The 26,009-nt window shown below is 43.3% G+C and overlaps 1 protein-coding gene across 9 annotated transcripts in view; it reads right to left on the bottom strand.

Moving 5' to 3' along the window:
- MAP7 (microtubule associated protein 7) overlaps positions 1 to 26,009 on the bottom strand; it is a 336,970-nt gene that overhangs the window by 45,829 nt on the left and 265,132 nt on the right. For all 9 annotated transcript variants that reach the window (XM_077486793.1, XM_077486789.1, XM_077486791.1 and 6 more), the window contains 3 exons: positions 19,561 to 19,685; positions 7,047 to 7,324; positions 2,449 to 2,617 (listed from right to left, as the gene is read on the bottom strand). In XM_077486793.1, the coding sequence (XP_077342919.1) occupies positions 2,449 to 2,617; positions 7,047 to 7,324; positions 19,561 to 19,685 (572 nt within the window). The remainder of the gene's footprint in view (positions 1 to 2,448; positions 2,618 to 7,046; positions 7,325 to 19,560; positions 19,686 to 26,009) is intronic.

Raw genomic sequence — 26,009 nt, 5'->3', positions numbered from 1 at the left:
GGTATATTTTACTTACACCACCTTCTAATAGATGGAAACCTCAAGACATTTAATACACTTACAGAGGCATTCACGCTCCAAAACCAAGTTTTTCAGATTCTTGCAACATACTCAATTTCCACATTCCCTCCCACCTCCCAACTCGAATCATGGCAATTGTTAAGAGCACAAATCCTCAAAAAAACGAATTTCAGCTTTTTATAGTATGCTCTCTACCCCCACCTCTACTAAAATAGCATATGACCTGAAATCCGGTTTGGAAAAGGAGGTGGGACCCGTGGAAGACGAAGAATAGGAAGAGGCATTGGAGTCATGTAAAGCAGTATCACCTAAGCTTTCGGATAGACTATCACAAATTAACATTATTCACAGGCCATATCTCACACCCCTTAGAGTGGCTAGATACAAACGCAACCAGACTATGGTACGTTTGATGTGCAACCAGGAGACTGGCACGTTCTTCCACCTACTTTGGGCATGCCCCAAAATACAAGGTCTGTGGAAACAAGTTGTAAATTTCCTGCACGACACCATGGGTTCACCCTTAGCACTAGATCTGAAGCAATGCCTTCTGGGAATATTTCCCGATACAACAGATACATTTACCAAAATCTTTCTACATGAGATGCTGTTTTCGGTCAGGAAAGTCATAGCCAAAAAATGGATTAGACCTTCACCCCGAAGGATTGGGGAATGGAGGGCAGAAGTAAACAATACCTTGCCATTCAAAAAAAATGCATATATATTAATAGAAGTTACCCAGCCAAATACAACAAAATATGAGACCGATGGTTGCAGGAGTCTGAAACTTGCACATGATGACAGCTAAACAACTTTAAATAAAAATACAGAAGAGTGTCTGTTTGAATATCATTTATAAATGTGTGTACCCTTGAAATGTACTCACACAGTACAGTGACTCAAAGTATAGAAACATATATGGTTGTAAACAAAGTGTATGTACTAAGCGATTAATAAAAAAATTCTCTCAACTTAAAGGACAAAGGACCGGCAAAATACCCAATTTCTCTTTGTCCTATACTCAGGGAAAAATAAAGGCCAGCAAGCTTCAAAGAGCTCTATAGCAAGATTGATCAAAATGGGCATCGTACTGGCATACTAGTCCCAGAACCTACATCCACCAGAGCCTACATTTGTGACAGGCCAAAATTTCGGGAATCGAGCTGAATGCCGCAAACGCTGCTTTTCCAATCAGGGCCGATCACCCTTAATAATCACCTGCTACACATGCCGGGTGCCAAGACTATAAGGGCTCTTTCACAAGGGACACATCCGTGCTGATCCGCCCCGTGGAGATCCGGACACACTGTGCAGGGACAGACCTATCTGAGCGCCGTTATCCCCTATGGGAGATCGGATGACGATGGACCGCAGAGTCCGTTGTCAACCTTATCCGATGACGGATGGAAAAGTAGGTTTTTCCTCCATCACACTTTTTCGGATTGGAGCGGGTCAGATGTCAGCGGACATGTCACCGTTGACATCCAACGCTCCATAGACCTCTATGGAGCATCCATTCAGGTCCGCCTACAAAACTGATAGGCGGACCGGAACGGATCGGTCATGTGAAAGAGCACTAAGGCACTTTTAAATTTGTATATTTAATAAACCTGGTTTTATGGCATTGCACAATGAAAGTTCTTCTTTGTCATTTCCTTCCATACTTATGGAGGTGCATTCATGCATGAGATGTCATTTCAACAGGCTCCCTAGGGGTATCCCCACATGCCTAAATGACCATACTAGCGATAAATGGTCAACATCCAGGGTGAGAGAGAGTACATCCATGTGGGGCACCCAGTCTGAACCCCATTGCACAGATTTCAATTTAAGCACGAGCACTTTGTTTCATCACCTAATGGGACTTTTTTTTTTGTGTGTTCTGCATGTTTACATGGATGTGATCAACCCTAAGAGCAGCAAACTATTTTTATATTCTCACTTTGATTCTTTGCCATTTGTTTATTAGCGATTTTTTTTTTTTACTGCAGCTGGAGTTTGATGATCAGTTCTTTTATCCAAAGGCACCAAGGTTTATATTTTTCTAGTACTTTTATATTACTGAGTCATGCAGGTATGTGCAAACTTTTAATAATGGTGGACATTGTGTTTCCTGTAGGAGGAGCCTATCTCTCAGATGCTGCCCTGGAAGACTTCCTAGAAAAGGAATTACCAGGTATCTAACTCTGTTTTTTAATGTTTAGCTATTTCCCCTACTCACATGTAGAGGGGATATTTAAGCTTTTTTTAAATAAATATTTGTTCTTATGCTACTTTTGCATGTATACTTACCTATCTACTCTTTGGGTGTCACAAGCCAAGGTGCTCCTCCCCATTTCTATTGTGAATTGTGTTTTATACAATAATGGGGCCAATACCCACTTTTGGTAAACCTTGGCCATATGTGGCCTATTCATATATATTTACCGTTCTTCCTCCTCTTTTTCCCTCTTTTCCTGGTCTTCTCGCTCCCGTTGTTCTCGAGCAAGTTTCCTTTTTTCTGCAAGAATTCTGGTTGCTTCTTCTGGGTTATTGGTCCCAGCAAATGGCTTATTAGACACTGTAGGTGATGGTGTAACTGGTGTAGATGGCAATGCTGTAAAATTATCAACAGGATCAACATGATAAACAGTCATGTCTGTTATAAAGATATTGGTATTCACTAGGAAAATGTTCGCGATACAGCACAGCATATTATACTATTGCATATTGATATAAAAAATATAAATAATATACGTGTGTGTGTGTATGTATACACATATACATATATATATATATATATATATATATATATATATATATATATATATATATATATATATATATATATATATATATATATATATATGTATAACTAAAGGCAAAACCTTTTTTTTTTGTTTTGGATAGAGTGGAGGAGGATTAGAACGCTTGTCAGTTTTTATTGTCGTCTGTGCCTCTCCATGTGTCCTGTTTACCATTTTTATTGAGAGTGAAAGTAAAAGAAAATCCCAAATTTTGTCCCCAGAAAAGTAACAGAGGGGAAATCTTCCAATAGAGACGCTAGTTCTGGTGACCTGGGGGTCCCTAAGGAATACCCTTAATTTGCAGGGATTTCCTCTCACTTCCTATTTGGCTATGGGACAGAAAGTGAAGGGAAATCTACACAATGGGACATGGGTTATAACTATAACATGGGTTATAACTAGAGCTGCACGAATAATTGTTAAGAATCGAGATTGAGATTCTTTCCCCCTCACTATCTTAAAGCATTTTCTCGATTCTTTGCAGGGTTCTCTGCTCAAGACAGCTCTCAAAACAAAACAAAAAAAACAGGCAGTCTGCCAAATTTAACAACATTCCTCAGCCGCTGAGCTAACTATAAACATTGTAACGTTTTGTTCTTTAGATCAAAAGGACAAACTTCAGTCTGTAAATGAGGGAAGTTTAACCGGTTCCGGACCAGCCGCCGCAGTTTTACTGCGGCAGGTTGGCTTCCCTGGGCAAAACTACGTTACCTTATGCCGCTTTGCCTTTTGGCCACTAGCTCGCCACCGGAGCCGATACGAGTGTCCGGCACCTGCAATCACTGTGGTTCCCTCATGGGAGAAGAGACTGATCGTGTGTTCATACTGATTATGAACACCGATCTGTCATCTCTCCTAGTCAGTCCCATCCCCCCCCCACAGTTAGGATACAGTGAGGGAACACAGTTAACCCCTTGATCGCCCCCTAATGTTAACCCCTTCACTGCAAGTGACATTTATACAGTAATCAGTTCATTTTTATAGCACTGATTGCTGTATAATGGTCACTAGTCACAAAAATGTGTCAAAAGTGTCCGATGTGTCCGCCGTAATATCGCAGTTACGATAAATCGGCTGATCACAGCCATTATTAGTAAAAAAGAAAAATAATAAAAATGTATTTTAAAAGATTTAACATAAATCTATCCCCTATTTTGTAGGTGCTATAACTTTTGCGCATACCAATCAATATACACTTGCAATTTTTATACTGCATACTGATACTGCATATCGACATTAAACTGAGGAATTTTTTTTTTAAATTGGGATATTTATTATAACAAAAAGTAAAAAATATATTATTTTTTTCAAAATTGTCGTTTTTCTTTTGTTTATAGTGCAAAAAATAAAAACCCCCAAAAGAAAGCTCTATTTGTGGGGAAAAAAGGACGTCAATTTTGTTTGGGTACAGCGTCACACGATCGCGTCAGTTAAAGTGACGCAGTGAGGATGGCAAAAAATGACCTGGTCATTGAGCAGCCAAATCTTCCGGGGCTGGAGTGATTAACCACTTAAAGACAAAAACTTTTTCTGACACTTGTTGGTTTCAAGTTAAAATCAGTATTTTTTGCTAGAAAATTACTTAGAACCCCCAAACATTACATATATATTTTTAGCAGAGACCCTAGAGAATAAAATGGTGGTTGTTGAAATATTTTTGGTCACATTATATTTGCGCAGCAGTCTTTCAAATGCAATTCTTTTGGAAAAAAATAAGCTTTAATGAATAAAAAAAAAAAAAACAGTAAAGTTAGCCCAATTTTTTTGTATAATGTGAAAGATGAAGTTATGACGCAAGAATTCTAAGAGAATCATGATCTTTAGTCTAAGCAAAAAAAAATCACGACTCATTTTTTCCAGAATCGTGCAGCTCTAGTTATAACCCACCTTTGCTCTATCCAAAATGAAAAAAAAAAAAAAAATTTGCCTATAGTTCTACTTTAAAGTGTTACTAAACCCTTATTTTTTGTTTTTTGTTTTTTTAAATACAAACATCATACTTACCTCCTCTGTGCAGTTGGTTTTGCACAGAATGGCCCTGATCCTCCGCTTCTGGGGTCCTTCAGAAGCGCTGGTGGCTCCTCCGCTTCTGGAGTGCCCATCAAAGAAGCGTTCTCCTTCAGTACACCTGTGCTGCTGCATCTATTGACACAGACAGCAGGACTCGGCCTCGCCTCCCCAAGATCCCACGTCACTGGATTTGATTGACAGCAGTGGGTGCCAATGGCTGCGCTGCTATCAATATATCCAATCAGGACACGAGACACCGGCCGGAGCTGGTGTGCCCGTTCCCGCTGCAGGAATTACGGGGCTCAGGTAAGTAAAAGGGGGGCTGCTGCATGACAGGAGGTTTGTCACCACAATACATAGAATGCATTATGGAGAAAAACCTTGAGGGCTTAGAACCCCTATAAGCTTCTGTGGTGCAGAGACTAATACAAACAGAAAATGTTTTTTTTTTTTGGAATAGGGTCAGTGCAAGAAAAGGACAGGTGGGAAAGGTGGTTAAAGTTCAACTTTACCCAAAATGATATGAGTGGGTACCTAGTTTTGACCCTAGGCAATTTGAACAGAAGTTCTCCACCCCCCTCCCTGCTTGCAGACTTCTGGAACACATCACAAGTCCCATAAAACTGTGGGACCATTCACTAAGCACATGCGTAGTGGACAGTTGGCTGTGAAGCCGCAAGGAGTCACAGCCGGCTGCCCCCAGTTAACATGCCTGTACCCAAAGACCAGTGAAGACACTGGTTTGGAGGAGAACAGAAATGGATTCCTGGACAGGAGTATGTCTGTTTATTAAAAGTCAGCAGCTACAGTTTTTGTAGCTTATGACTTAATTTTTAAAGAAATGACTATAGCCTCCTAAGCTACATTCACACCGGCGATTTAGGCCCTGCGGCATCTGAGAATCCTATTCACTAGAATGACAAGTTGCTGGCGGCCGCAGGTATTCCTGGCTGTCCACAAAGCAATCATCGCAGGTAAATGCTGGCTGTGCAGAGAGCTTTGAATAGCTGTGGCTGATGGCAACTGTCATAGTGAATGGAGCTGTTAGCAGCAGCAGAAATCACAAGATTCCTGCCATTACAATTCACACTGTGTCTAAATTGTTTGTGTAAATGTAGCCTTATCTAGCTTATAAACTCATATAGGGAGATTTCTCTGCTTTAGTTGCCAACACTGTTCCTGTTCACAAGGGAATTTGGGGTATTCCTGCCCACCTATGTGTGTTCCAGATCCTCATGGTACATTATAGATAGCTCACAAAGGTCAAAATGGTATAAGAAATTGTCAGGTAGTTTAACTCTGCAGCATTATTCAAAACCATTATATCAGTTTTGTGTGGACTGCAATAAATACACTTACCATTTTCCCTCTAGAATTCCGGTAATTCTTTTATCCCTGACGTAATAAAGTGGACCTTCAGTCATTTTTTTCATCTTTCCATCTATTAAATCTGCCCTTGCTGTTTTAGCTTTGGATAGTAATTTTTTTTTCTGCCAGTAAATACCTTATACAGCCCACTCCCTGTTCCTTGTCTGGTCATTAGCCTAGGCTTATGACATCATGCACAGCCGTCTCTCGTGAGAGTTTGCCAGGAAGGGAGTTGTGCCAATGAGAGCTGCAGAGCTGGAGGTGTGTGTCTGTGTAAATCCAGGAAGTGAACCGGCAGCAGCTTCAGCTGCCCACAGTTAAAATGGATGCAGCCAGACTGGAGGTATTTTTCTGCAGCATATTTGGCAAGTACAGAATGACAGTATATATAAAATAATATGCAAAGTGGTTGGAGGGAAGCCTCACAATGGCAAAGAGGTTTTTCTTACAAATTATGTGAGCAGACTGCAGTTCCTCTTTAAGAAAAGGCTATTAAAACGAATCCAAGCATAACAGCAGAATATAAATCTCTCTTGTTTACATGAAAATAAAACACCCAAACTCCACGTAGGCTGTTTTTGGATGTGTAGCCTATGTACACTTTTTTTGTTTGTTCCCTGTGTGCTCTAATGTTTAACATTTGCAAAATAAACTGCTCTAATTCCCTTTTCTCAAAGTAAACCATTAACATTGATATATTATGTGGAATGCAGCAATGTATCATAGTTCACCTTTGATATGAATGTTTGGCTTGGTCCACATGACTACAAAGAACTGAAAGCATTATGTTTACTAACTGGCCCAGGCAGCTGCTCCACTACCCGTTATTAATGACCTGTTAAAAAAAAAAAGTCTCAGTACCTTGTACAGTTTCGTTTGCAATCGGACTTGGGCTGCGAAGCCTTTCCTCCTTGGTTTGCTCTACATCTGCTGGTAAAGGATTCCTAGGCTCTGTGTTTTCCTTAGCTGTGACCTCAGCCTGTTTGACTTCAGTCTTTTTTTTGCTTTCCTTTTTTACTGGTCGGACATTTCCAGGTGATGGTGGGCGCTGAGGAGTAGTTACCACTTTGGAACTGTTAGATGGGGATGGTGCTGGCTTAGCTGCACTAGATAAAATGACTGATGACTTCTGCTGATGTCTGAAATGAGAATTGAAAGGCATAAAACCAAATTTAATATTGTTATTCTAATATTCAATTCAATTATAATATTTAAACATAACAAAAATACGTCCAAAACTGTAGCTCCTGTCCCTGCAGTGCTATGCTCACCAGTAACCACCACTGACTGACACATAATTGCTCATGTTCTATGGGAGTTCACGTGCAAGTAATTCACAAACACCCTAATGTAACCATCATCTTTTTTTCAGATTTGCGAAACAAGATAAAACTACCTGGACACACTGATCATCTCACCTGCTAATAATCACCAATGGAAAATAATGGCATAAACATGAACAACCACATCAAGCATACATACAAGCTTGTACCTATGGAAAGGGTAGGGGATGCACCTTGCAGACATGACCTCTCTTGGGGTAAAGCAATAGCAATGTGCTGGAAAAAAATAAATCAAACTTGGTTGATCGACTTGGGCTTGGTATTTTTTTGCAATTTTCCAGTAGGACTGGTAGACATGCAATCATAAAAGGACTGATAGGGATAACATAGTCTGGATAATTGCCAACTGAAACCATGACAGTGGTGACCCAAGGGTACTTGCCTTACATCTGCAACACAGGTACCATACAAGAGATATCTGGTATTTATGGGAAGAAGTAAAATACTGACCATGAAGCCAACAAGGGGAAAGTTAAAGTGTTTTCCAGTAAAACTCTAAACTAATTTTACTCATTTATGAAGCAAGATTGTTCAGTGACATACACCACTTCTCTCATTAACTCGGCTACCCTGAGACCTGCTGTTTGTTCTACAGATGAAAAAAACTGAAAAAAGGCATCTATGGCAGTACCACCCCTAACAATTGGCCTGGCTTAGTATTGCTACTTTTATATAAGAGCTCTGGATTACACAAATCTATGACTGCATAGGGGAGTATGCCATCATCTTGTACATTCTAGCTGCCTGGCCATGATGCTGATAAAGTGACTTCCATACATTCACCGAACGAAAAAAAAAAGTGCAGATCAGTTGGTATGACTTCACAGAGTGCATATTTGTTCCAGGTCAGTGATTCAGAAAGCACTAGAGGTCTACACCCTTCTCTCCGAACAAGCTACTTCTAAGGAGCCTGTATAGGATCTGAAAACCCCTTTGGCACCTGTGAGACAAGTGTTCTATAAACAGGAAAGTTTGGCACGGCACTCCTAATAGAGAGGGGAGTGATAACAATTAGGACACGTTTTATCCTAATTTATCCAAATAATGTTACCAGTGAACCATTACGCAAGAAAACAAGAATTACCAATGCACTGTGCTCACAGCATAACTACTCTTTCAGTGCAGTTCAACCAATCTTTGCCCCTGCAACCTATCCTTAACAATAAACTGAATGCAATACCTGTCCTGCTGGGACGGATTGTGTTGATTTTCACCATCTAGATGGGCATAGAAAAAAGACTGCAGTTCTGATGAAGCTATTCCTAGCCACTACAAGAAAACACCTTTTAGAGATAAAAATGGTGCTCTTCATTTGGCTAAAGAAGCATCGTTCTAAATGCAGTTACAAGCAGTTTCCTTGTGAACATAGCAGGCTGACCTTATGCATAACACTATCAATTTGCCAAATACACTGATGCCTGCAAAAGAGGTACTATATTTAACAATTTTTGGTAGAGGCTGGACAGATAAGTCACATTTAGAACCTCCAGTGGACCTGGAGCTACTGATCACAGCTGTGAAACTAGATATTGCATTATACTCTTCTAAACCAGGCAAAGTTCCAGGCCCTAACGGTCTACCCCTCAGTTACTACAAATCTTTTCGTCAAGTTCTCTCCCTGTATTTTCCCAGAGCCTTTAACTCCATACCCAAAGGCCACCCACTCCCTCAGAATACATTATGGGCTCACCTTGCAGTTCTTCCGAAAACCAAAGATCATACACTATATGGCACCTATCATCCCATAGCTCTTAACTCGGACATCAAATTATTCTCAAAAAGCCTTGCTAAAAGAATCTTTCCTTATATTCCTCATTTCATCCATGCTGATCAGGTGTCCCCCAACAAGAAGCGTGGGAAAATACCACAAAAGCAATTGATGTGATTCACACCGCTCGATCAGGGGCCCAGTCACTTATTCTTCTATCCACCAACACAGAGAAGGCCTTCAACTGGGTGAACTGGTGGTTCCTGCATGCCCCCACGTCCTATGTTGGCCTGGGTCCCCACATTTTGGCATGGATCCTCATCCTCTACTCCTGCCCCACAGCTGCTCCTGGCTCCTTTCTTCCTTATTCCGATTATCCAATGATACTAGATAGGACTGCCCTTTATCCCCCCTGATTTTAATTCTGACCCTTGAGCCCCTCCTATGTAAGGTTAGAGCGGTCTATCAAGGGACTACAGCTCTCGTCTACTGAATACAAGATACCTGCTCATGCAGACGATCTTCAATTCTTTATTACGGATCCAGAGACCTCCCTTCCTGTCCTACTCCAATTGTTTGTCCAATACGGGAAAATCCCAAACCTTTCAATAAATTCAATAATTTCAAACAAAATCTGAAGCCCATTTCACTCCCATCAGGCAGGCATGCTATTGTACAACATTTGTTCCCTTTCCAATGGCCCTCCTCCACCTTAAGATATCTGGGCATTTGACTCACCCCTGACCTGGCCATGCCTAATGAAGCCAACTTCAGTCCATTACTTGTCAAAGTTTGCACAGACCTCCAATTGTGGCTTAATCTTACCTTGACACGGTTTTGCAGATGCAACACCTTTAAAATGACCTCAGATACTATATCTTATACAGACTACCCCCATTAGGATTCCCCAGTCCTTTTTCGTCTCTATCTGTATAATGTTGACCAAAATCATATGACGTGACAAGGCAGTTAGGATGCCCCATGCCCTGCTTAGACTTCCTAAACAACGGGGTTGTATAGGCTTACAGATTTGCACATATATTACAAAGCACTGCACCTGTCCAGAGTTGTGACTTGGTGTGCCTCCCCTCAAACTAAATCCTGGGCAGTGATTGAACAGCAAGCCCTATCAGCTCTGCCTTGGGCACTGTTTAAACACTGTAGACCGATCAAGACTCATCTGACTATAAAGGGCCACAACACTTGCAGTGACCTATTGAACACTCACCCAAAAAGGCCTCTCTCCTTCTCAGTCCCCACAGACGCCAGGGTTACACAACCCCGACTTTCCCCCGGCTCCGACAACTGGCAACTGCAGCGCTTGGAGACCCGGGAACTCACTATAGCACCCCCCCCCCCCCCAGAGGTTATCTGACCACACAACAGGTTGAGCCCATTGTCAGCCTACCAACTATCCCACTTCTTGCAATCTATTTCTGATCTGGGTTTATACACCAGACAACTAACTCCTTTAGAACAACTGTGTGCAGATGGACTACATGTACCACACCTGCTATCCGTTTTACACAAACAAATGTACTCCCTCTGGACATCTTTTACCCCTTATACATACAGCGATGGGAGGCGCATCTACAGGTTACTGTCATAAAACAACAATTAGATAGACTTATCACCCTCATAAATCCGTTATAGCTAACGGTTTTCAAAAGCAGGGCTACAAGCTCCTTTATTGGTCGTAGAGTTCTGGTGATTCTTAAATGCCTTCTTCAAGTCTCCAGGATGTGCTGGCGTTGTCACACTAAACACGGCTGGTTGCTTCACATATTTTGGTCCTGCCCTAAACTTGTACAATTTTGGATGGAGGTAAGATGCGTGGTCTCACAATTGACTTCTATTGGCCTATGTGTGGACCCCCTGGGATACCCCCTACATCTCAACCTGGTTCACTTATTGAATTCTGCCTGGGCGTGTATTCCCAAACTGTGGAGACAAACCTCTCCTCTGACCCTTAGGCACTGGTTTGGTAAACTAGAGAAAATTAGAACTATGGAAAGCCTGACAGTGTCACGCCACAATAAAGAGGATGTTTTTCATGACATCTGGATACCATGAACAGCGTACACTTGCACCTCTCAGTATTCTGATGTCATGATGGACAACCCCTATCCCCCTCTGGTTCTGTGATTTATAGGCTGTGCTCTTGACCCTTCACCTTGGCACATTGCCACAACACTGGGGAAGCAAAGATGGGAGCAGAAGGAGCCCCTCCTATCCTCCCCACCCTCTGCCTTATCTAAACTTCTTCTAGCCCTTTTTGTTTTGGTTTTTCCCTTCTCTGAAAAACATTACGTTGAGTCGAGCTGGTTTACTGTGCCATATTCTTTCAATGTACAGTAGGTAGTCTTGAGTCTTTTGGCCCTCTGAACGTAGAAGGTAGGGGATCAACTATTACACCGTGCAGACTGTGTCTATATATTCTAGTCCCTTTTACTGGGGATGCCATGTTTTCAATCCTTATGTAAACGTACAGTGACTTGAAAAACGGAGTTACGTACCGGTAACATCCTTTTCCGGGAGTCTTTCAGGACAGCTACCTTAGAGAGACCCTGGCTCCTCCCCTCTCAGGAAACACCGCCTTCAATTTCAAGATTTAAGCCTCGTCCTCCCTCTGCTCCTCAGTTCTTCCAGAGTACCTCCGGCCAACTGGGGAGACACAAGAACACGTCAAACAAACAAACTTTCAATCTTAACTGACGGTCTCGTGTGACGAGTTCCCGACGATCTCCAAAAACCTGGGTGGGAACCGGGGCTGTCCTGAAAGACTCCCGGAAAAGGATGTTACCGGTACGTAACTCAGTTTTTCCCAAGTTCGTCTTTCAGGACAGCCACCTTAGAGAGGATAAGAGAGCACATTACCTTAGGGTGGGACCACTGCTTGCAGCACTTTACGACCAAAGGCCTGGTCTTTGGCTGACAGGAGATCCAGTCTATAGTGTTTCACGAACGTAGCAAAACTGGACCATGTTGCAGCTCTACAGATCTGTTCAGGAGATGCACCAGCCCACTCTGCCTGAGAAGTTGCCACTGCCCTGGTTGAGTGTGCTCTAATCCCAACTGGGGGTTCTAACCCCCCTGCCTCATAAGCCTGCCCAATGGCTAACCTTAACCATCTGGCTATCGTACGTCTAGAGGCTCTGGAACCCTTCCTAGCCCCTGAAAACAACACAAAAAGTGAATCAGACTTCCTGAACTGACTTGTGCAATCTAAATAATGAAGGACACATCTTCTAACATCCAATCTATGAAAGATGTGTTCCTGTTCTCTTACTGGATTTGAACAGAAAGTAGGTAGCACAATCTCCTGGGCTCTATGAAAACTAGAGGCTACCTTAGGCAAAAAGGCCGGATCCGTCTTAAAAACCAAACGGTCCGGAAAAACCTGAAAAAAAGGTGCCCTAACAGAAAGGGCTTCGAGTTCACTCACTCTCCTTGCTGTAGTGATCGCCACCAAAAACACAGTTTTGAGAGTGATCAGTTTTAATGAGCAACATTCCAATGGCTCAAAAGGTTCTCCTGTGAGAAATTGTAAAACTAAAGAAAGATCCCAAACTGGGAAGGGGGACTTTGAAACAGGTCTCTGCCTACTTAGGGCTTTGAAGAATCTCATTATCCAAGGGTCTGAAGCTAGCTGCCTTTCTAGAAACACGCTTAAAGCGGATACCTGACCCTTCAGAGTTCCAAGGGCTAAACCTTTATCTGCCCCAGCCTGTAGGAACTCTAGAACGGCTACAGAGCTGTGCACATTGAAGGAGCTCTCTGAGCACCAGCTATTGAACCGCCTCCATACCTTTAAGTAAATGGTCCTGGTTTCCTTTTTCCTGCAGTTTAGGAGCGTGGCTACTAAGCGATCTGAGAAGCCCTTGCCCTTCAACAGTTCTTCCTCAGAAGCCAAGCTGCAAGGTTCCACCGCTCTACCTGAGGACAGCAGATTGGACCCTGAGAAAGGAGATCCTCCTGGACCGGGAGAATCCAGGGGGGTTCTACAGACAGGCCCTTCAGAATGGAGAACCACGGCCTCCTGGGCCAGTGAGGTGCGATTAGAATAAGGGTAGTGTTCTCCACCTGAAACTTCCTTAACACTGCCGGAATCAGTACGGGAGGGGGGAAAGCATAGCACCTGGAGAAACCCCAATTCTGTGCTAGTGCGTCCACCGCCAACGCCCCGTCCCCCTTGTTTATAGAAAAGAAGCTGGCTACTTTCGCGTTTTCCCTCGAGGCAAAGAGGTCTATCGAAGGAATCCCCCACCTCTGGGTGATCATTTCGAAAACCTCCTGTTTGAGAACCCAGTTGCCTTCTCTCAATGTTCTCCTGCTGAGGAAATCTGCCACCTGATTTTGCTCCCCCTTCAAGTGGACTGCTGACAGGGACAGGACATTTGCTTCGGCCCACCCGAGGATGGCTTTTGTTAGGGCCCATAAGGATTCGCTCCTGGTGCCCCCCTGTCTGTTGATGTAGGCTACCACTGAGGAATTGTCCGACCTGACATTTACGTGATGCCCCCTGAGTTCTCTCTGAAAGGTCCTGAGAGCCAGATCTACTGCCCTCAGCTCCCTCCAATTCGAGGATCTCTTCGACTCCCTCCTCTCCCAGGTACCCTGTATCAGGCAGGAGTCTAGGTGTGCACCCCAACCTGAGCTGCTTGCATCGGTTGTGACCACCCTGGATATTGGTAAAACCCACTCTAGGCCCTGGGACAAATTTGCTCCCTTTCTCCACCACCAGAGGGACCTCTTTACCTGGTCCGGAACCGACACCAAAGAATCCAGGGACCCCTGGCTGTGATCCCAAACCTTCAGTATAAATAATTGCAGGGGACGGTAATGTAATCCCGCCCACTGGACCGCCGGGAGCGTGGACGTCAGCAAACCCAATGCCGACATGACCCTCCTTACTGAGATCTGGTGGCTGCCCTGGAGAAACAACAGTGCCTTGTCTACCTTTTGAATTTTTTCTGAAGGGAGAAAGACTTTCTGTACTGTTGAGTCCAACACATATCCCAGGAAGGTGACCCTCTGGGAAGGATCTAAGTTGGACTTCTCCAGGTTCAGAAGCCAACCCAAGTTTACTAACAGGTCTCTTGTTGTCTGTAAATCTCGAGTCAACTGTGTCGGAGAAGGGGCAAACAGGAGAAGATCGTCGAGATACGCGATCACTGAGATTCCCCTGAGACGCAGATAAGCCAGAACTTCTGCCATTACTTTGGTGAAGATCCGGGGGGAAGAGGATAGCCCAAAGGGAAGTGCTTTGAACTGTAGGTGTAGCACCCCTACCGAGGTTCTTACTGCCAGTCTGAGGAAACGCTGGTGGGCCTCTGCGATGGGAATATGCAGGTATGCATCTTTTAAATCTATCGATGCCATGAAACAGTTTGGTGGAAGAAGTGCTTTCACCGAGTAAACTGAATCCATCCGAAACCTTTTGTAGGTGACTGAGACATTCAGAGGCTTCAGGTTCAGGATAAGCCTGAACTTTCCCGAAGGCTTGCGAACCACAAACACGTGGGAATAGAAGCCCCTGCCTGTCTCTCCTGCTGGGACCCGTACTACCACTTCTTGTTCCTCTAACTCCTGCAGAGAGGAAAGAAGGGCAGACGATTTTTCTGCACATTTTGGCAGCTCGGTGACAAGGAGTCTCAGAGGGGGGAGTTCTGAAAACTCCAAACGGTAACCTCTTCTGATGACCCCCAAGACGAACTGATTGGAGGTGATCATCTCCCACTGTGGGAGGAAGGCCCCCAACCTTCCTCCCACTGTGACCCTGTCAATGAGACTTTTTGGGCTGTTCAGGAGGGCGAAAAATTGCTCCCCCGCGCCCTTTGCCCTTGAGCCCCCAACTTTTCTTCTGCCGATTAGTTCTAGGGGCTTCAAACTTCTTCTGGGGATGAGTCTTTTTCTTTGACTGCTCCCCAAATTTCCTCTTAACGGGAAAAGCCTTTTTCTTATCCGCCGTGCGATCAAGCACTGCTTCAAGACCTGGCCCAAACAGCAAGTCTCCTGTAAAGGGGATCCCACAAAGCTTTGCTTTGGACACATTGTCTCCCTGCCAGGTCTTCAGCCATAAAGCCCTCCTAGCTGAGTTGGTCAGAGCCGAGGACCTTGCAGACATTCGCACGGATTCAGCTGAAGCATCCGCAATGTATGCTATCCCTTTAAGCAGCATGGGAAAGGAGGATAGAATGGTCTCCTTTGCCGTCCCCGCTTCAATGTGCGCGTTAATTTGGGTAAGCCAATACTCCATATTACGAGCCACCACTGTGGCTGCCATGGCCGGTTTAAGATTCCCCTGTGATGAGTCCCAGGCTTTCTTTAGGAGTGAATCCATCCTTCGATCCATAGGGTTTGAAAGTACCCCCATGTCCTCGAAGGCCAGATCAGTGTGTCTGGACACCTGGGAAAAAGCAGCATCTAATCTGGGAGATTTATTCCAGACGAGAGTCTCCTCTTCCGAAAAAGGAAACCTTCGTTTTAATGCCCCAGAAAAGAAAGGTTTCCTCTCAGGATCCTGCCATTCCTTCTTGATGGCGTCGATCAAGATGTCATGCACCGGGAACACCCGCTTTTTCTGTTCCCCCATGCCCTTGTACATCTGATCATGGAGTGACAGTGCCCTCTTTTCCTCTTGTATGCCTAAAGTGGTATGAATAGCTCCTAAGAGCTCATCCACTTCCTCCAGGGAAAGCTTATACCGTGAGGTTCTACTGGATTCCCCATCCAACCCCTCATCGTCAGATTCCCCTTGGGAGTCTGAGCCGACACTGTCAACCTCTTCCTCAGCTTCCTCTCTGGGACCCCCTGGATTCTCTCCACCTGCAGGAGGAACATCCACAGGGCTAGATGGTACACTCTGCTGCGCTGGTGTAGGAGTGCTCTGGGGCTGAGGCCACTGTAAACTAGAAAAAAGTGTTTTGAAGGACTGGAAAGTATTAGATAGTTCCTTCACAGAAGCTGCCAGATCTGCCCCCTGTTCTGCTGCCTGCTCTCTAACCAATCCCTCAATACACTCTCTGCAAAGTGCCTTGGACCAGGAATCCCCCATAGAGGCTCTACATGAAGGACACTTCTTCCTAGAACCATGGGGGGACTTGCTTGTGGCTTTCTGAAAGACAGAAATAAAAGAGAGCGGCATAAAATTAAAAAAAAGAAAAAGAAAAAGAAACACCAGCGCTACATAGAGGACCACCGGGAGTGCCCCCCCCCAGGATCAACCACCACCAGGATCCCGGACGCACTGCCCTTCCCCCCGACCACCAAGGGGGAAAAAACACCAGTGGAGCTACTGGTTATAATGTAAGGGAACACCTCCCCAGGGTTCCCCTTACCTTTGAGTGGCTGGTGCCGTTATCTCCAGGAGCTCTTGGAGCCTCTGCTTCAGACATTCTCCTGTTGAGGAAGAGTGGTGCGAACGTGCCTCCTACAGCTGCCTGTACAACTTTAGAAAGAGAGGCTGCACCAGCCGAACGCTTGGTCCCCTTTCACGTGCCGCGTCCGGAACCGGAAGACGCGGATACAACGAAGAAGTCCGCCCCCACCGGAACTGACGTCGCCCGTCATCCGGTCCGGCCTCCAGCTCCAAGCCGACTGCTAACACAGGGGGACCTTGGACGTCTCGTTGCAGCGCCCCCCTGGGCGAACGAAGGGATGGACCGCCCCAAACTTCCTGCTTTCCCCAAGCGAAGTTTAGAGTGCGTGTAAAAAAAAAAGGTCAGTACGAGGGTCCAGCTCCCCAGCCGACCGGACTGCCTACCCTGTTGCAGCACCCTCCTGGGTGAACGAACAGGAGAACCTCTAAAAACTTCCTGCTTTCCCCAAGCGAAGATTAGAGTACATGTAAAAGACGGTCAGTCAAAAAGAACCAGTTCTCTGGTCGCCCGGACTGCCGAACCCGTCGTGACACCCGCCTGGGTGAACGAACGGATGAACCTCTAAAAACTTCCTGCTTTCACCAAGCGAAGATTAGAGTACATGTAAGACGGTCAGTACGACAGATGATCGGACTGCCGAACGGAGTCAGAGCTCCATTAAGCCTCAGTTTCGCCAACTGATATAGCTAAGGTTCCTTAGCGGTGTCTCCCCGCCGGAGGAAACACCATAACTGAGGAGCAGAGGGAGGACGAGGCTTAAATCTTGAAATTGAAGGCGGTGTTTCCTGAGAGGGGAGGAGCCAGGGTCTCTCTAAGGTGGCTGTCCTGAAAGACGAACTTGGGAAAAAGTATTTATACCCTCTTGACATTTTCCACATTTTGTCATGTTACAAATAAAAATGTAAATGTATTTTTTGGGGATTTTTTTGCGATACGCCAATACAAAGTGGCACATAATTGTGAAGTGGAAGGAAAATGATAAATGGTTTTCAAAATTTTTTACAAATAAATATGTGATAAGTGTAGCATGCATTTATGTTCAGCCCCAGAGTCAATACTTTGTAGAACCACCTTTCGCTGCAATTACAGCTGCAAGTCTTTTTGGGTATGTCTCTACCAGCTTTGCACATCTAGAGTGTGACATTTTTGCCCATTCTTCTTTGAAAAAAAGCTTAAGCTCTGTTAGATTGGGTGGAGAGTGTCTGTGAACAGCAATTTTCAAGTCTTGCCACAGATTCTCAATTGGATTTTGGTCTGGACTTTACCTGGGCAATTCTAATACATGAATATGCTTTGATCTAAACCATTCCATTGTAGCTCTGGCTGTATTGTTTAGTGTTGTTGTCCTGCCGGAAGGTGAACCTCTGCCCCAGTCTCAAGTCTTTTGCAGACTCTAACAGGTTTTCTTCTAAGATTGCCCTGTATTTGGCTCCATCTGTCTTTCCTTCAACTCTGACCAGCTTCCCTGTCCCTACTGAAGAAAAGCATTCCTACAACATGATACTGTCACCACCATGTTTCACAGTGGGGATAGTGTGTTTAGGGTGAGGTGCCCTGTTCATTTTCCGCCACACATAGCGTTTTGCTTTTTGGCCATAAAGTTATATATATTTTTTTGAGTTTATCTCAGCTGACCAGAGCACCTTCTTCCACGTTTGCGGTTTTCCCCATATGGCTTCTCACAAAATGCAAACAGGACTTCTTATGGCTTTTTCAACAATGGCTTTCTTCTTGCCACTCTTCCATAAAGGCCAATGAGTGTACGACTAATAGTTGTCCTGTGGAAAGATTCTCACACCTGAGCTGTGGATCTCTGCAGCTCCACAAGAATTACCATGGGCTTCTTGGCTGCTTCTCTGAGTAATACTCTTCTTGCTCGGCCTGTCAGTTTAGGTCGATGGCCATGTCTTGGTAGGTATTCAGTTGTGCCATACTCTTTCCATTTTCGGATGATGGATTGAATAGTGCTCTGTGAGATCTTCAAAAGCTGGGGATATTTTTTTATAACCTAACCCTGCTTTAAACTTCTCCACGACTTTATCCCTGACCTGTCCGGTGTGTTTGTTGGCCTTAATGATGCTGTTTGTTCACTAAGGTTCTCTAACAAACCTCTGCAGGCACCCCAGAACAGTGGTATTTATCCTGAGATTAAATTACCCACAGGTGGACTTTATTTACTATTTAGGTGACTTCTGAAGGCAATTGATTTTAGTTAGGGATATCAGAGTAAAGGGGGCTAAATACAAATGCACGCCACACTTTACACATATTTATTTGTTACAAAATTTGAAAACCAGTTATCATTTTCCTTCCACTTCACAATTAAACAATAAAATCTCAATAAAACACATTTACGTTTTTGGTTGTAACATGGCAAAATGTGAAAAATGGCACTGTATATCCTTGCAAATCTCCTTTTCACTTGTAACGGTTTTGTACATTTATAACCTATGCTTGAGCTAGTGCCACTAGATATGATGTGGTACCTGCTCAAAACAATTTTTTTTTTTTTGAAAAAGAATCTGCAGTGCAGTTTAGTAAAAACGTAATCGTGAGTAATGTACACAAAACATCAGGCATGGCGGTCTGGATAAAATAAATTTTCTAATTTTTGCCAGGGGGCAATCTGACCAATCTTAGGCAAGAACCACAAAAAGCTTTGATCTACTATCTAGTGGCAGCATTACTATACAGTTTACCGAAGGACAGCAAACTCCTGTTCTGTAAATATTTTGATCCCCTAAATCCACACTGCCCCAACTTTCTACCTTTCCACACCCTCCAACTGCTCCCATTCAACCACACTTCTAAGCTCCCCCTGCTGTCAGGACATAATACTGCACAGAGGATCCAAGGCCAAAAGGTGCCGTTTCACCATGCTTTGTATTCATGAATTTGTGGCACGTCAATGTGGACTGTCTATGTGAAATCTGCACACTTACCCTCCAGATAGAGCTGCTAGTGATTTTGCTCTTGGGATTCTAGGAGAATGGGCTCTCTTGACAGTAGAAGTAGCCGTTAGTAATTTATTTTCCTTTTCATCCTCTCGTTTTTCTTTTCTTTCTCCCTATATTTCAATTAAAAAGAAAAAATATCAGTGTTTTGTACATTTACGGTTTGTTTTTATATATGGTAAAATGGTGTTCATGGAATGCAGCATGTCCATATGTGATAACTTGACTTTAGGATGTGTCTTTGGTCCTTAAAATGGTAATCCATGTATAAATTTGCCAAATAAGAATTGTTGAGTCATGTAGCTTGCACACCTCTGGATAATGATTTGTCTGCCGCCATCCTTAATATTCTACAATTATATACGGTACATATTTTCAATACAGAATGCAGTCTCCCTTCAACACAAGAATTTGTGTATAATTTTATAACTGTTGATCAGACCTAAACTTCTTGATTGTGTACACAGTAGCATCCCACTAGCTGCTATGCTATGCCAGCTAGGTCAAGCACCACTGTTGCATACAAAGCCTATTCTGTACTCCATGCCTATAAAAATAAAGTGGTATTAAACCCAAAAGCAAACATATATTCTATTATATTGCAGCTTAACATTTTTTTTTAAATGTGATGGCTGCACTCGTTTTCTACTTTGGGCTTTCTTTTCTTTCTTTTTACCTGGTGATCCAGTCAGTAAGCCTGTTTTTCAAATTAACAAACTGTACAGCAGATGTTGCAGGTAGAGTGTTGAGAAAAACCATTTAACAGTGACAGCTGTGCTTACAATGATCAGCTTTAATTTATACAAAACCTTTATATAGCTATTTCTAATGTGTTGGCTGGAATTTGGCCTTAATTTCTTAATATTTGTTAACTGCTTGTTGACCTGCTGCAGTACATATACTGTGACGGGTGGCTCCTACAGGCACAGCGAAGTACCCGTATGTCACTGCCTTTTTCTGAGTTTTGGGCATCCCCTGTGTGTCTAATTCCCTGTGATTTGACACAGAGTGTTTGTCAGTAGATTCTGGCCAATTATTAATGGTCAGGACCTGCTGATTGTGTAAAATCACAGCCCAGAGCCCTGTGTTGACAATTAACACAGAGCTCTATACAGAGGAAATTATCACTTAGTTTCTTTCCCCAGCAAAGCAGGGGAAATAAACAAATCAATCTGTAGTAAAAAACAGCATATATTACACATTGTTAGGCACACAATTATACCCTTGTTTGCCCCTAGATGTTAACCCCTTCCTAGCCAGTGTCATTAGTACAAGACGACCACTGCCTTGCTAAAGAAGCTGAGGGCAAAGGTGATGACTTAAACCCTATTGAGCATCTGTGGGGCATCTTCAAACGGAAGATGGAGGAGCGCAAGGTCTCTAACATCCACCAGCTCCGTGATGTTGTCATGAAGGAGTGGAAGAGGACTCCAGTGGCAACCTGAAGTTCTGGTGAACTCCATTCCCAACAGGGTTAAGGTAGTGCTGGAAAATAATGGTGGCCACACAAAATATTGACACTTTAGGCCCAATTTGGACATTTTCACTTACAGTGCACAGTACAGTGGCAGTGTATATTATTAGCACTGATCACGGTTTAGTGTCACTGCAGATGTTAGTGGCAGTTAGTCAGTTCCCACAAAGTGTCAGTTAGTGTCAGATTGTCTGCCACACTATCATAGTTCCATTATAAGTCACTTATCACCGCCATTACTAGTTTAAAAAAAAATTTAAAAAAATGATGAAATATATACCATCGTTTGTAGACACTATAACTTACACGTAAACAAATATACAGTTATTGGGATTTTTATTTTGGCTAAATGTATGAAGAAATTCTATTTTTTACAATTATTTATTGAATAGGTTTTCTAGCAGAAAGTAATACATATATAGATCTTTTTCAAAATGTTAAGACTTTTTCAATTTATAAAATAATAAATAAAAAACCCAGTGATGATTAAATACCACCAAAAGAAATGTATATTTGTGTGAAAAAAAAATATAAAATTCATTTCTTAGTGTTGCATGAGAGTGCAATTGCCAGTTAAAGTAGCACAGTGCCAAATAGCAAAGAATGGCTGTGTCATTAAGGGGGCAACATTTTACATAGTTAGTCAGGTTGAAAAAAGACACAAGTCCATCTAGTTCAACCACAAAAAAAAAGAAAAAAAAAAAAAGGGGTTTGCACAGAGTAGCCCAGATCCTCCTTTTCTGTGGTGCCCCATCTGTGCTCCTGGCTCCACCCCTCCATTGGGTATCCCCGTGGAGAGCCCTTCTGCCTGGGGGCACCCGTGCGGGCGCACTCCTGGGTCCCACTGCTGCATCCATCGACACAGACAGCGGGACTCGGCCCGCCCGTCACTGGATATGATTGACAGCAGCAGGAGCCAATAGCTTCCGCTGCTATACCACGTCACTTGATTTGATTGACAGCAGCGGGAGCCAAGAGCTCCCGCTGCTATCAATCTATCCAATGAGGATAGAGACAGCGTCCGAAGCCGATGGACTTGTGCTTGGCGCTGAAACGGATTAGGCTCAGGTAAGCATGCATTAAGGTGAAAAACATTGAGACTTTACAACACCTTTAAGTGGTTAAATCTGCTAGTACATTTAAACACCCCCCTCCCACCAGACTGACAATACTGCTCTCTAAAAGGTGCCTCTGTGCTCCTTCATCCAGAGTGTAGACACTCCAATACATTTAGTGTGTTACTGGACAGATCACCAGATGAAACCAGAGGGAAAAAGCCTAAAAAAATGCAGCCATCACATCTAATATTCGGTAAGCTGCAATATATGAAATTTTGGTTTTAGGTTCATTATAGCTGTAATGTTTATGGTAAATGTATTTGTTGGCATGTCTAAATTGTAGTTGAGAAATTCAAAGCATTCAACAGACAAACAATATGATTTGAACATATCTCAATGGACCCAGTGCATACATCATACATAAAAAACACATAATGATTACTATTAATGATGGATTCTCAGGTAAGACACTGCTATTTTTGTAATGAAAAATTAAACCAACATAGCTGTATAAAAAGCCTTCGAATTATTATGTAAATTGAAATAATTTCAAAAACAGGATTTTTTAACTCACCATACGTTCTTTTTCTTGGAGTTCACCGGAATCAGACATAAAGTTATACTGCCGCCTACAGGAGCATTTGGGGACTGCTATAACCCCTTCCAGTCCCAGCATGCCTCTGTCTTGTAACAAAGCAGCAGGGCCATCTTTAATATTAATTGGACCCTGGGCAAGAATTTTCTTGGGCCCCCCCTCATGCAATTTCACTCTCCACCTGCTCTGAGACATACAATAAATAGCAGCTAGACTTAAAATAAGTTTACTGTATCAGATCAGGCAGCGATTGCGGTTGGTTGTCATTGGTTACAGCATATCATTACTGCTTAATGCCTGGTTGCTAGAGGTTACAGTACACATTACGGTTCACTGATTAGTTTCTAGAGGTTACAGCAAATGATTTCTGCTTGTTAATTGGTTTCTAGAGATTAATGTGCAGTAATACTGCTCACTGATTGGTTGCTAGAGGTTACAGCACATCATCTCCTCACTGCAGGGGAGCATGATACACATATGAATGCCACCTTTATTTACATAACAATTCCGCCGGTCGCAGCTATTTACTTAGTAATGCCACCGCTATTTACATATGAATGCCGGTTATTTACATGTAAACACAGGTTCTGCAGGTGAGTCATCTGTACACAACAATAGGGCAGAGCTGTGCAGCATTAGTACCAGCACTTTACACTGAGATATCGGGACACAGCACAGGACAAAAACTTCAAGGGACAAGGAAATTTAAACTGGGATAGTTGGCAAGCATGAGGCAGCTGCTTTGGGCCCCACAACAATGGCAGGGCCCAGGGCAGCTGCCCCTTTTGCCCTGCCTTAAAGACGGCCCTGCAAAGCAGTGGTAAAAGTAAGACCATAAATGAAAGGGGGGCCGTGTCTCAAAATGAACTCCCATAAAAAGGGTTTTAAAGCGAGTACAAAAATCCTATTTTCTCTGGCTATAGACAGATCGAAATTCGGCCAGCTCATCAGGGACTGAATGAATTTAGATGTGTGTGTGGCTGTCCCCATCCCACTGAAATCCATTGAACAAGCTGGACATTTTTTGTTGATCACCAGGCTGCAGCCACATAGCTGTAATTTCTGACAGTGGAGAGTCCTGCTGTCAGAATACAATGTCCCAGCAGGGTAGATTCATATCCACCTAGCTTGTGTGCTGTCCTGCTGACTGAGAAAAAAAAAATGTGGCCAGCTATATAGTTTAGCATCTGATTAGTTTAGGGTGATGCAGTTGTGTAAAGTAACTGCATTGAATTTAAGGATTGGGTTTCACCCTTTCCTGTCAAAGCACACTCTGTGAGTGCTTCTTGGAGTTTCCAGCAACAGGCAACCATTTACCAGATTTAAGTTCTACCAGATGGATATTTAGGCCTCAGGTGATGCCAGGTTTCAAACATAAGATCACATACACATACACACACACACAGTCATGCTCACAAGTTTGCATACCCTGGCAGAGATTGTGAAATTTTGCCATTAATATTGAAAATATGACTACACGAGTGAGCACCATCCTTCCCCCAAGAAATGCACATGTTCAGTGTGCTCTTTCTCTATCCTCTCTCTATCCTATCACACCTGCTGAACTCATCTGATGAGACAGGAGAGAGAACACACTGCGCATGTGTAGACCTTGGGAAAAGGATGGTGGGACCTTCTGTAGCACTAGGTGGCATTTGTGCTAATGGCTGATTTATCCTAGTAAGAAGGCAGAACAGAGCCATGAAAAGTATTTGTTGTATTTTCAGTAGATGTCTGTCATCACAAAAATGGCCTACAGGTATATTAGCAGAAGGGAAAGCGCAGAGAGCATCATGAAGACCAAGGAACACACCAGGCAGGTCCGTAATACTGTTGTGGAGAAGTTTAAAGCCGGATTTGGATACAAAAAGATTTCCCAAGCTTTAAACATCCCAAGGAGCACTGTGCAAGTGATCATTTTGAAATGGAAGGAGTATCAGACCACTGAAAATCTACCAAGACCTGGCCCGTCCCTCTAAACTTTCAGCTCAGACAAGGAGAAGACTGATCAGAGATGCAGCCAAGAGGCCCATGATCACTCTGGATGAACTGCAGAGAACTACAGATGAGATGGGAGAGTCTGTCCATAGGACAACAATCAGTCGTACACTGCACAAATCTGGCCTTTATGGAAGAGTGGCAAAGAAGAAAGCCATTTCTCAAAGATATCCATAAAAAGTCTCGTCTAAAGTTTGCCACAAGCCACCTGGGAGACACACCAAACATGTGGAAGAAGGTGCTCTGGTCAGATGAAACCAAAATCGAACTTTTTGCCCACAATGCAAAACAATATGTTTGGCGTAAAAGCAACACAGCTCATGACCCTCAACACACCATCCCCATTGTCAAACATGGTGGTGGCAGCATCATGGTTTGGGTCTGCTTTTCTTCAGCAGGGACAGGGAAGATGGTTAAAATTGAGGGGAAGATGGATGCAGCCAAATACAGGACCATTATAGATGAAAACCTGTTGGAGTCTGCAAAAGACCTGAAACTGGGACGGAGATTTATCTTCCAAGACAATGATCCCAAAATACAGCAAAATCTACAAAGGAATGGTTCATAAATAAACGTATCCAGGTGTTAGAATGGCCAAGTCAAAGTCCAGACCTGAATCCAATCGAGAATCTGTGGAAAGAGCTTAAAACTGCTGTTCACAAACGCTCTCCATCCAACCTCACTGAGCTCCAGCTGTTTTGCAAGGAAGAATGGGCAACAATTTCAGTCTCTCGATGTGCAAAACTGATAGAGACATACCCCAATCGACTTGCAGCTGTAATCGCAGCAAAAGGTGGCTCTACAAAGTATTAACGCAAGGGGGCCGAATTATTTTGCACGCCCCACTTTTCATTTTTTTTATTAGTTAAAAAAGTTTCAAAAATCCAATAGATTTCGTTCCACTTCACAATTGTATCCCACTTGTTGGTGATTCTTCAAAAAAATTAAAATTTTATATCTTTATGTTTGAAGCCTGAAATGTGGCAAAAGGTTGAAAAGTTCAAGGGGGCCGAATACTTTCGCAAGGCACTGTATATACCGCTTCCTAAGTCCTGGAACACAAGTCCAATGGATCTGGCTATAGGAACCCCCAAGAACTAGACGACAATAGTCTTGGAGGACATCAGGAATGCCCTTTGTTTGAGATCTCACACAAAATATATACAGCGGGGTGACTAAAACCTAACCTAATTAGCATGAGCTAATTATCTAAATCAACACTCAGACTAGTTGACTGAAGGATAAGACTTTTCGGCTCCTAACTCACTAACAATTCAATTGCAGGCTAATTAGCACAAACAACAAAACAACA

The sequence above is a fragment of the Lithobates pipiens genome, unplaced genomic scaffold (assembly GCF_037356315.1).
Source record: "Lithobates pipiens isolate NorthernLeopardFrog02 unplaced genomic scaffold, aLitPip1_a1.2 Scaffold_18, whole genome shotgun sequence".
Classification (NCBI taxonomy): domain Eukaryota; kingdom Metazoa; phylum Chordata; class Amphibia; order Anura; family Ranidae; genus Lithobates; species Lithobates pipiens.
The sequence above is the reverse complement of the archived record's forward strand: the minus strand, read 5'-3'. Positions and strand labels throughout refer to the sequence as shown.